The 12,500-nt window shown below is 44.1% G+C and overlaps 1 protein-coding gene and 1 non-coding gene across 2 annotated transcripts; one reads left to right on the top strand and one right to left on the bottom strand.

The window, feature by feature from the left end:
* The first annotated feature begins 4,079 nt into the window (after window positions 1–4,079).
* On the top strand, window positions 4,080–4,198 carry LOC145394541 (5S ribosomal RNA). The gene has a single exon (XR_013896432.1). It is a non-coding gene; the product is annotated as a 5S ribosomal RNA (ribosomal RNA).
* A 1,767-nt stretch (window positions 4,199–5,965) lies between these two features.
* On the bottom strand, window positions 5,966–12,287 carry LOC145393861 (transmembrane protein 127-like). Its single transcript, XM_080267920.1, has 5 exons — window positions 12,192–12,287; window positions 11,242–11,425; window positions 10,189–10,359; window positions 8,534–8,683; window positions 5,966–6,721 (listed from the first exon to the last, which is right to left on the bottom strand). Exons 1-5 carry the CDS (start codon window positions 12,285–12,287, stop codon window positions 6,507–6,509), a joined length of 816 nt encoding a protein of 271 aa, XP_080124046.1. The 3' UTR covers window positions 5,966–6,506.
* Between the last annotated feature and the right edge of the window lie 213 nt (window positions 12,288–12,500).

Raw genomic sequence — 12,500 nt, forward strand, 5'->3', positions numbered from 1 at the left:
CTAACTTCACCTCTCTCAAAGACTCTAGCTGTATTGAATTAGTTTAGGTGAAGAGGCTTCTAATATTCCCAGTAGTGTGCTGCCTCTCTTCCTGTTTTGCACCATCATCCACTCACTTGATGTAGTGCTGCCTACTTCTTCCATCACCTTTATCATTCTTTTCCTGTGTCTGCCCTCCTCTCTTCCTATTTCCCACCATCATCCACTCACTTGATGTAGTGCTGCCTAATTCATCCATCACCTTTATCTTTTTTTTTTGTGTCTGCCCTCCTCTTTTCCTATTTCTTACCATCATCCACTCACTTGATGTAGTGCTGCCTACTTCTTCCTTCACCTTTACCATTCTTTTCCTGTGTCTGTCCTCCTCTCTTCCTATTTCTCCCATCTTTCCTGTCACTTTTTATTACTCTTCTTTCCTTTTCAGGTGGCTTTACATTGAGTGACAAGCCTAATGGTTTCCTGTAAGCCAGGAAACCATTTACAACGCTGGGTGGTAACCATATAACCAAACCATACGTGCTCCCTACCTGTCAACAAGTGGGTTGGCGGAGGGTTAGTGCCCCTTCCTGTAAAACAACTTAAAGACACACAGCCACCCCTTATGGGATTATGGCATCTGGCTATAGATAGATAGATATATAGACTGATACAGCAGATGTTTTGGTAGTGTCGGCTATATGCGTATACTATAGAGCCTCACTGAACACTTGCTATATCGAACCAGTTGTGAGAAGAAAACAGCAGTAAATCTGATATAGCGGAGATTTAGGTGGTTTCGGTATGTACAGTAGGACCCAGGTTCTGTATGCACTAAATCTTCTGTCTAATAGCTCGACGCCGTAATCCTGCGTGATGGATACCTACCGTTAAAAAAATGTCTATCTATCTATCTATTGCCAGATGCCTTAATCCTGTAAGGGGTGGCCTGAAACAAATCGCCTCCATGTCGCCCTGTCCCCTGCCATTTCACTGCTCTGCTCCCAGCTCACATCCCCCTCTCTCATATACCTCTCCACTCCATCCCTCCACCTCATCTTTGGCCTCCCCCTCCCTCTCCCCCCCTCCACCTCATGCACATACACTCTCCTCATCAGTCTCTCACTCTCCATCCTCTCCACGTGGCCAAAATCATGTGTGCTCAGTTTGATTTCAGATTTGTGTGGGTTGATACTGTGTATGTTTGTATGATATAGATACGTATTATATATTTTCAATCAGCAATAAACAACAGAACAGGAAAAAAATAACAAAAATTACTCTTTCTTTACCTTCCGTTCAGAGTGGCAGTCCTACCTTTGTTACATTAGCCCACAGTTCAATATGATGAAGTTTTTTAGGAGTGTGTGGGCTGTGGGAAGGGCAGTGCAGTGGTGGGTTACAGGGCGACATGGAGGCGATTTGTTTGTGGCCACCCCTTATGGGATTATGGCATCTGGCAATAGAGATAGATGAAGGGCAGTGAAATGGCAGAGGACAGGACGACATGGAGGCGATTTGTTTGTGGCCACCCCTTATGGGATTATGGCATCTGGCAATAGAGATAGATGGAGGGCAGTGAAATGGCTGAGGACAGGACGACATGGAGGTGATTTGTTTGTGGCCACCCCTCGTGGGATTATGGCATCTGGTAATAGAGATAGATGGAGGGCAGTGAAATGGCAGAGGACAGGACGACATGGAGGCGATTTGTTTGTGGCCATCTCTTATGGGATTATGGCATCTGGCAATAGAGATAGATGGAGGGCAGTGAAATGGCGGGGGAAAGGGTGACATGGAGGCAATTTGTTTGTGGCCACCCCATATGGGATTACGGCATCTGGCAATAGAGATAGATAGATAGATAGATAGTATAGTAGAAGCAAGGGGTCAATATAGCCAGTCGTGTAGAAGATCCAGTATGACCAGAGGAAATGTTGGGTGAGAGAGAGAGATAAAGATACAGCTTGAATTCTTTATTTTCTTTAACATTTCAGGCTACACAGAATCCAAAGTCTTAAAGAAACTAAAGAATTCAATCTCAAAGACATAAGTTGAATTCTTTATTTTCTCTGACATTTCAAGATACACGGAATCCAAAGTCTTAGAGGAATAAAGAATCTAAGCTCATAGACTCAGGTTGAATTCTTTCTTTTCTCTAACCTTTTGGGCTACACAGAACTTGAAGGTGGGTTCTGTGTAGCCCAAACGGTTACAGAAAATAAAGAACTCAGGCTCTAACTGTTACTCCCAGTCTTTCATTTATGCAACAGGTCAACTCTGGAACTGTCTCCCTCTGTCTGTATTTCCTGCTGCCTATGATCTCCAGTCTTTCAAACGCAGTGTGTCCAGGCATCTCAAAATGAATGGATCTTGAATTTGGCTCTCTCTTGTATTTTGTTTTTCTCTCGGAGGGAACTGTTATTGCGGGCTCATGGCCTTTGGTTCCTTCTTCCTCGCATAAAAAAAAAAAAAACTATGTCTTTCCCACCCACCATAGCCTATTCTGTTTAACAAGGCTTAGACTCATTTTCTTGTAGGTTAAGGAAGCTCCCTAACACCTCTTCCTAATCAATTTATTTTGCTTAATACACCTTACTGTCCTCTGTTACAAAAACCCTTCCAATATCACCATACCCAAATAACGTACAGAAGAATATTAACCAGTCATGTCAAAAATTAATTGCCAAGGAAGACATTGTGGGGAGCCTCCATACCTAACAAGAATACCAGCCTCAGTATAGAGAGGGTTTGGTGTATAGTGGATAGAACGCCCCACCTGGAGTGAGGCCTTATATAGATTCTATCCTGTAGAGGTGAGTCAAGGTTTTTAAGGCTCATAATGCTGCCAAGGGAAATAAACTGGCTTCCCTTTACTTACTCCACTAGGCCGGTATTCTTGTCAGTTGAGGAGGCTCCCTAACATCTTTTCCAAAGCAGTTTATGTAGAGATTGTCAGGCATGAAGGACTGATCATGTTGGTGAGTCTCTTGAGTGTGTGGAAGAGCTTTGTTATATGGGAGGCAGGAAGGACTGATCATGTTGGTGAGTCTCTTGAGTGTGTGGAAGAGTTTTGTTATTTGGGAGACATGTTATATGCTGGAGGTGGGGCTGGAGCAGCTCCGTGGCTAGGGTGAGGAGTGGTTGGAGGAATAAGGGACTGAGTAGGGGAGCCTTGATAAATGATACACCTTGCTTTCCTCCTCTGAGTTACTTAAATCATTCTAACTTCATTCTCTTCATAAATAACTTACAAACTTATATAGACCAGCCATATCCAAAAATAAATTGCCAAGGAAGAGGTGCTAGGAGCCTCCTTAAGTAATGGTAATACAGCCCAGATGACCTGCAGATGAAGGGAGGGTTTTTCTTACTGAAGGGATTAGATTTTATCATCATAAACCCTGTCTCCTGGTGGAACTGTGCCTTAGTTAAGTGCTAGCAGTGAGTCTCCTTGGTTACTAGTCAAATTAACCCTCCATCTGACTACACCTGACTGTCAGCTGAGCTGAAAGGATTTAAGGATCTTTGTCAGGTTACAACAAACACTATAAACATCATAAAGTTGAATGCAGTGGTTTTGTGGCAGCAACGTAAGATAAAATAGAAGTGATGTCTTGAGGCTGAGGGGGATATTGAAACTAAAAAAAAAAAAAAATCTGGCAGAATTGGGTTTTTTGTCTCAAAGTGGAGCTTCATGCACCGGTGAACTCAGACTTGTAACTTGTGGATTTATTTAGTTTTGAAAAATATACGCCTCAGACACACGCAGCCTTCCTTTATTATCCTATTAGAGTTTTGTATATGGTATATTTATCTGTAGCTTGATGGTGATAGATGGTGGTGACAATCATCATCTCAGGCTGCCTACTTCTTCCTTTGCCTTTATCATTTGTGTGTGTGTGTGTGTGTGTGTGTTTACCTTGTTGAGATATACAGGAAATGAGCTACACTTGTGGGGTCCTGTCTCCATGTCTCAACCAGTCAATCTTAGCTTTAAACTCACTTAGTTTTTGGACTGGACGATCTCTTTGTCCAGAGTATTCCACAGGTCAAGGCATCTATGTGGAAAACTGTATTTCTTGATATCCTTCAAGCAACTTGCCAACGGCCATACCACGTTGAGTACACCGCTTCCCGTCCGATCAGCGAAGTTAAGCAACGTTGGGTCTGGTTAGTACTTGGATGGGTGACCGCCTGAGAACACCAGATGCTGTTGGCATAACGTTCTCCCTACGTGTCAAGTGGGGTTGGTGGAGGATTAGTGCCCCTCCCTGTAAAACAATTAACTCTAAGCCCTTGGCCACCCCGTTTGGGATACATGGCGTCTGGCAATGAATGAAATGAACGAAAACTTGTCTTTTTCTATTTTTTTCCGTGTCCTCTTGTTGCTCTCCCATCCCACAGAAACAGATCTTCTGTCAATTTTGTCTACTCCCATCATGACCCTGAACACTGCAATCATGTCACTCCTCTCTCTTCTAAGGAAGGCAGACCCAGCTTTTCTAGTCTTTCCCTGTACAACAAATTACTCATGCCTCCCATGGTCAGTAGCAGCCAACCATGTCAATTTAGAATAACCATACTATATCTATTCATCTTTAGCCAGAAATCTCAATCCCATAAGGGGTGGGCACAGACAAATCACCTCCATGTCACCCTGTCCCCTGCCATATTCCTGCCCTCCCATCTTACACTTCCCTCTAATATATATTCCTCCACTTCATCCCTCCATCTCATCCTCAGTCTCACCCTCCCTCTCCCCACCTCCACCTCACTCACATACACTCCTAGTCAGTTTCTCCTCAGTTTAGAATAACCACACTTTGCTGGGGGGAAATAAAATAATAAAACTCAGTATTTTGCATTATGCTTTATTCCAGACAAAAATAAATCTCTATAAGGCTTCAGAAAGACTCTATATACCTTTTAAAACTGATTTGAACTCATGGCAATAAATAAATCTATCTATACTGTACAATAATTATAAATATTTTCTTATATATATTCTCTTAACAAAACAGGATTGTGAACACCAAATATAGGAAAGCTTCAGTGATGCTGTGATGGAAGTGGTGTAATGGTCAGAACACCCCAGTCGATGAGGCCGCCCCCCAAAAGGTGATCTGAGGCTTTTTGATCATACTGTACAGGGTGGTCCATACATAACACCTCTCTTACACACTGCTGGGTGATTGTGTGTGTGTGTGTGTGTGTGTGTGAGTGTGTGAGTGTGTGTGTGTGTGTGAGTGTGTGAGTGTGTGTGTGTGTGTGAAAATGAAATCCTGTAGACCCTTGTGGTGGTTGGTTGTGGTGACCACTATCTACTCACTTGATGTAGTGCAGCCTACTTCATCCACACTTCCTTCACCTTTATCATTCTTTTTCTGTGTCTGTCCTCCTCTCTTCCTATTTCTCACCATCATCCACTCACTTGATGTAGTGGTTCCTACTTCTTCCTTCACCTTTATCATTCTTTTTCTGTGTCTGTCCTCCTCTCTTCCTATTTCTCACCATCATCCACTCACTTGATGTAGTGCTGCCTACTTCTTCCTTCACCTTTATCATTCTTTTTCTGTGTCTGTCCTCCTCTCTTCCTATTTCTCACCATCATCCACTCACTTGATGTAGTGCTGCCTACTTCTTCCTTCACCTTTATCATTCTTTTTCTGTGTCTGTCCTCCTCTCTTCCTATTTCTCCCATCTTTCCTGTCACTTTTTATTACTCTTCTTTCCTTTTCAGGTGGCTTTACATTAAGTGACATGCCTAATGGTTTCCTGTAAGCCAGGAAGCCATTTACAACGCTGGGTGGTAACCATATAACCAACCCATACGTGTTCCCTACGTGTCAACAAGTGGGTTGGTGGAGGGTTAGTGCCCCTCCCTGTAAAACAACTAACTCAAAGACAAATGACCATCCCTTTCCGGATTAAGGCATCTGGCTATAGATAGACAGATAAGTAGATAGATAGGTAGATAGATAGACCCTTGTAAGGTGCAATGCGTGAGATTACTGTCCACAAAATTATCGTGTAGTGATGTAAAGATCGTAAAAGTGAATCCTGCTACTTGATCTCCGTTTCTGAGGTAATTCGTTTCTACAAGCCTAATCTTCTAGCACCATTTTTGAGATATACAATCACCATTTACATTTATACAATCACTACAATCCCCTAAAAAACACCTAATTTTTGATACACAACTTCCATTTTTGCTTGTGTGATTCCTACCATCCCTACGTTTGATGTAATAATCCTTATCCAACTGGTTTTTCATGAATGTTACCTGATCATATAGTGTGAATGAGTATGTGTGTATATCTTAACTTGGCCCACATTGTTTCCTTTAACAGTCTATTTCATGCACCTCAGTGGCAGAAGAAGACAATAATATGGCTCTACATTCCCCTCCTTGCACTTCTTCATGACTAGCATCATTTTTTTAGCATTATTCCATTGCTAAAACTCACAATTCAATTTGGGGGGATGGAAATTTTAGGCCAAGTTAGAATAAATCCATAACAGTGAGATCACGGGGTGTATGGAGGGGGTGGGTGACCCTCTAGGGGCGGGGGTGGTGGGTGGTCGGTGAGGTAGGGTAGGGATGGGGGCGGGGGGGAGGACGGGGGCAGGCTGAAGGTGTCCGGACCCTCGCAGTCCTCCGTCAGGGGCGTCGACTCCACCTCCTGGAAGATGTACGCTGGTCGTAGCCAACTGCACCCCACACCAACCACCGCCAACCATCCTGTGTGTGTGTACAGTGTGAGTAAAGCATGAGGCAGTGAGCAAAGTATGTATAAAGTAAGCAGAGTATGATGAGACAGAGAGCAAAGTATGTATAAGTAAGTATGATGAGGCAGTGATCCAACCACTGCCAACCATCCTGTGTGTGTGTACAGTGTGAGTAAAGTATCAGACAGTGTGTAAAGTATGTGTAAAGTAAGTATGATGAGACAGTGTGTAAAGTATGTGTAAAGTAAGTATGATGAGACAGTGTGTAAAGTATGTGTAAAGTAAGTATGATGAGACAGTGTGTAAAGTATGAGTAAAATGATGAATGCTAGATGAAGCCAATGGACCCAACCACTGCCAACCATGCTGTGTATGTGTGTGTGTGTGTGTGTGTGTGTGTGTGTGTGTGTAATTCACCGGGTCGGTCAGGATCACTTGATGGTCGTGATCGTCAGCTTTTACCCTCCCGGAAGAGAGCTGAGAGCTCATATAGTCCGATCTAAGGGCAAGGCTGTGACCTTCACACATGCACACAACCGTCCCCTTGCTCGAGGGGGACAGTAACCACCCACTTCGTCAGTGAAACTTTTCGCAACCTGAGCGAGGCGCGAACTCCTGTCCACCAGTTGGCAGGCGAGAGTGTGTGTGTGTGTGTGTGTGTGTGTGTAAAGTATGACAAAAGGATGAGGAAACTATGATGACAATATGATACAGTATGAGTAAAAGTGTGTGACAAGCAACCAACTGCCCCTCACACCCACCTATCCGTGTGTATGTACAGTGTGAGTAAAGGATGAGCAAAGTATGATGAAGGATGAGTTTGTTGTTGTTCGACATCCCCGGTCTGTCTGGCCGAGCGGACCCATCAACCACAGGCAAGTTTCGCCCCTGTAGGGTCATCCCGCATAGCGAAGTGATGTTCCCTTGTGGCTGACATGGCTTCATCACAGCAAGGTGCAGGAAAGAGTGTGGAGGTTTGGTTCCTGGGTGGATGTTGCATATGTGTCCCTCCACCCAGTTAACAGGGGCACCATAGGAGGCTCCATATCACCATGCTCTTGGGTTATATGGTTACCACCCAGCGTTGCAACTGGTTTCCTGGGTTACGGAAAAAAATTAGCCTTGTCACTCAGCGTAGAGGCACCTGAACTGGAAAGACGCACTACACCAAATGAGTGGATGATGGTAAGAAATAGGAAGAGAGGAGGGCAGACATAAAACAAGAATGATAAAGGTGAAGGAAAAAGTAGGCAGCACTACATCAAGTGAGTGGATGATGGTGAGAAATAGGAAGAGAGGAGGACAGACACAGAAAAAGAATGATAAAGGTGAAGGAAGAAGTAGGCGGCACTACATCAAGTGAGTGGATGATGGTGAGAAACAGGAAGAGAGGAGGGCAGACACAGAAAAACAATGATAAAGGTGTAGGCTAGGAAGAAATAGGCAGCACTACATCAAGTGAGTGGATGATGGTGAGAAATAGGAAGAGAGGAGGGCAGACACAGAAAAAGAATGATAAAGGTGAAGGAAGAAATAGGCAGCACTACATCAAGTGAGTGGATGATGGTGAGAAATAGGAAGAGAGGAGGACAGACACAGGAAAAGAATGATAAAGGTGAAGGAAGAAGTAGGCAGCACTACATCAAGTGAGTGGATGATGGTGAGAAATAGGGAGAGAGGAGGACAGACACAGAAAAAGAATGATAAAGGTGAAGGAAGTGTGGATGAAGTAGGCTGCACTACATCAAGTGAGTGGATGGTGCCGCCACTAACCACCAGGCCAAAATAGAGTCTAAGGGGCAACGGTGCAGGACTCGTGACCCACCTGCTGTTACGAGGAGGTAGAAGCCGGTGTGGAAGGCGACTACAACATGCGAGGGGATGGTTGTCGATGGTGGCTTAGTGGCGACTTGCTGGGCTTCGATCAGTACCCCGACATGACACGTGACCCCCATCCCAACAACACACACCCACACTGATAGATAGATTGATAGATAGATTAGAGATTGATAGATAGATGTTAGATAGACTGACAGATATGGCAGACAGAGATACAGATATGGTGGATAGATGGAGTGAGAGAGAGAGAGATGGTAGATAAATAGAATGATATGGTAGACACAGAGATATATATGGTAGATAGTGTAGATAGATAGACATATGGTAGATAGATAGATAGATAGACAGATATAGATAGATATGGTGGATAGATAGACAGATATAGATAGACAGATATGGTGGATAGATAGATAGACAGATATATGGTAGATAGACAGATAGATAGATATGGTTGACAGATAGACAGATATGGTAAAGATTTACATACCAAGATAGATAGACTGATGTTCAAAAACAATCACAATAGATAGATATGGTAGATAGATAGATAGATATGGTAGGGAGAGAGAGAGATAGATAGATAGATATGGTAAGATGATACATGGATAGATATGGTAGGTAGATAGATTGATAGATAGATAAATAGATAGACAGATATGGTATAGTTATAGACAGACACAAATAGAGGTTAACAGACAATCACACTCTCTCTCTCTCTCCCTCTCTCTCTCTCTCTCATGCACCCACACTGATGAATTAAAAGGAATATTATTTACCTATGGCATCTGGCTATGGATAGATAGAAAGATAGATAATTAGACAGAGGCAGATCAATAGATACAAATAGATATATACTGATGGACACAGGTAGACAGATATATACAAAGACACAGGCAGGCACAGATACATGGTTATATAGACAGACAGAGATAGATAGACAGACAGACAGACAGACAGATGAGGAAGTGAAGGAGGGTTGTGGTGTTGATGTGGATGTGATGAATGTGGAGTTATGAGGAGAGACAGACAGACAAACGAGGAAGTGAAGGAGTGTTGTGTTGATGTGGATGTGACTGGAAGTGTTAGGAGAAATACTCTGAGATGATTGGCTGTGTGGAGAGGATGGAGGATGAGAGACTAACTAGAAGAGTGTATGTGAGTGAGGTGGAGGGGGAGACCAAGGATGAGATGGAGCGATGGAGTGGAGAGATGTGAGGGGGAGGTGTGTGTTGGAGGGAGGGCAGTTAAATGGCAGAGAACAGGGCAACTTGGAGGTGATTTGTTTGTGGCCACCTCTTACAGTACTAAGGTGTCTGGCTAAGGATAGATAGATAGATAGATAGACAGATAGACAGATAGATAAGTTGATAGAAACAGCACACAGAGAGATAGATATGTGGTTAGCTAGGAGATAGGTAGATAGTTTGATAGACAGAGAGATAGATAGGTTGCTGTATACAGGAGATAGCCAGACAATTTTACACACACACACACACACACACACACACACACACACACACACACACACACAGATGGACAGACAAACAGACACACACACACACACACACACACACACACAGATGGACAGACAAGCATACACACACACACACACACACACACCACTCCCCCCCCCCAGCTCACCCGCTATGATACTGCCAACGGCGTTTCTACGAAGGAACGACAACAAACGATCAGGTGGTGCGGTGAAGTCAAGAAGAGTTTGTACCATTGCTGAGCTGACCATGAGGAAAATCAGCCCTATGACCACCTGCATAAGGACCACCACCTCACGCGTCACACAGTCCGTCAGTTCTGCGGAGAGAGAGAGAGAGAGACAGAGAGAGAGAGAATGTTAATGACCATCATCATCAGCAACAGCATCACTATCATCATCATTATCATCATCATCATCATCATCACCATCATTAACCAACATCATCATCATCACACACACTGCTCACCACACAGATTATCACCCCTCTATCACCACTTCACGCATCACACAGCCTCTCTCTCTCCCCCTCTCCACCTCACTCATACACTCTTCTAGTTAGTCTCTCATCGGCAATATCATCACAAACATAATGATTACGTGAAAGGTGCGTAAAGCCTCATACACACACACACACACACACACACACACACACACACACACACACACACACACATTCACACACACACCCTCACACACAAACACTCACTCTCTCATCCACACACATAAACAGTCACACACACTCCCTCACTCATCCACACACACACACACACACACACACACACATGATAATGCTATATAAGTGCATATCAGGAAAGGAGAAAATAGACATAAATGATTACTTAACATATGGAGAAGCATCAGCAAGAGGACACTGCAAAAAACTGCATAAGAAGAGAGGTGATAAAGACGTAAGGAAATTCAGTTTCCCAAACAGAGCAATTGATCAATGGAATGCACTACCGAATGAAATAGTGTGTGCCAAAACAATTCACAAATTTAAGGATATGTACGATAAATATGGTCTAAGACACAGGACAATACGAGCTTGACTCATTCCTGTAAAGATACAATTAGGTAAGAACAATTAGGTAAGGTAAGAACACACACACTCACTCATCCACACACACAAACACTCACACACACACACCCACTCTCTCATCCACACACACACACACACACACACACACACAAACACTCACTCTGTCCGTTTGAGAAGTAGGTGATGTGGGGGTCTGACTGTGGCTCCTTGGATGCGAAGTGTCCGGTGTGGAAGAACAGATACAGGCCGAGGCTGTGGACATTGCAGCCGCCACCCTTGATGTAGAACCAGTGAGGGTGTCCTAGCGCCACACACACCACCACCACCACGCACATGTTTACGACCTGTGTGGGACGAGAGATGGGACGAGAAGGGATGAGAAAGTACAGGAGAGTTCATATATAGCGTTACGGTACTCTTGCCATCCAACCACCACCACCACACACATGTTCACCACCTGTGTGGGATGAGAAATGGGACGAGCTATGGGACGAGAAGGTACAGGAGAGTTCATATATATAACATTACTCTTGTCGTCCACCAAGGATGAGATGAAGGGATGGAGTGGAGAGGTATATGAGAGAGGGGGGTGTGAGCTGGGAGCAGGGCAGTGAAATGGCGGGGGACAGGGCGACATGGAGGCAATTTGTTTGTGGCCACCCCTTGCTGGATTAGGACGTCTGGTGATAGATAGATAGATAGATTACCTGCCAATGTTGTAAATGATTCCTTGGGTTACAGGAAGTCACTAGGCTTGTCACTCAATGCAGAGCCATCCGAAGTGGAAAGAAGAGTATGAAAAAAGAAGACAGGAGGACAGACAGGAAACAAAAATGGTAAATGTGAAGGAAAACTACTCTATCTATCTATCTATTTATTTATAGCCCAACGCCCTAATCCTGCAAAGGGTGACCGCAGACAAAACGCCTCCAAGTCGCTCTGTCACCCACCATTTGACTGCCCTCCGCCGAACTCACTCCCCGCTCCCTCATGTACCTCTCAACTCCATCCCTCCACCTCATCCTCGGTCTCCCCCTCCCTCATATAGTGCTAATCCTAATCATAAAATCACCAATGACGACAACAACAACGGCGACGACCGAGCCTCACCCCAGAGAGAATGTTTTTATCGGTGGTGTGGGTGCAGTGGGCCCGGCAGTGCTGTGTGGCGCCCCTCACTCGCACTGCTACAGACGCCGCGGACATCCTGACTACCTGTACCCTCACGTCCTGCCAGGCAATAAAGAAAATAGGGGAAATCAAGACAATGTTATGGGGAATTAAAGACAATGTTTTGGGGAATAAAAGACAATGTTATGGGGAATTAAAGACAATGTTATGGGGAATTAAAGACAATGTTATGGGGAATTAAAGACAATATTATAGAGAAATTAAAGACAATGTTATGGGGAATTAAAG

The sequence above is a fragment of the Coenobita brevimanus genome, chromosome 3, assembly GCF_032717465.1.
Source record: "Coenobita brevimanus isolate Jiangsu-jjx chromosome 3, ASM3271746v2, whole genome shotgun sequence".
Classification (NCBI taxonomy): Eukaryota; Metazoa; Arthropoda; class Malacostraca; order Decapoda; family Coenobitidae; genus Coenobita; species Coenobita brevimanus.

Excerpts from the sequence above, each read along its gene's own strand:
- LOC145393861 (XM_080267920.1), bottom strand. The coding sequence starts at position 12,287 with ATGTCCGCGGCGTCTGTAGCAGTGCGAGTGAGGGGCGCCACACAGCAC. Across the intron at positions 10,360-11,241 it reads CTACTTCTCAAACGGACAGA|AACTGACGGACTGTGTGACG; the intron begins GTGAGTGTTTGT and ends CTCTCTCCGCAG. Across the intron at positions 8,684-10,188 it reads CGTTGGCAGTATCATAGCGG|TGTGGGTGTGTGTTGTTGGG; the intron begins GTGAGCTGGGGG and ends TCTATCTATCAG.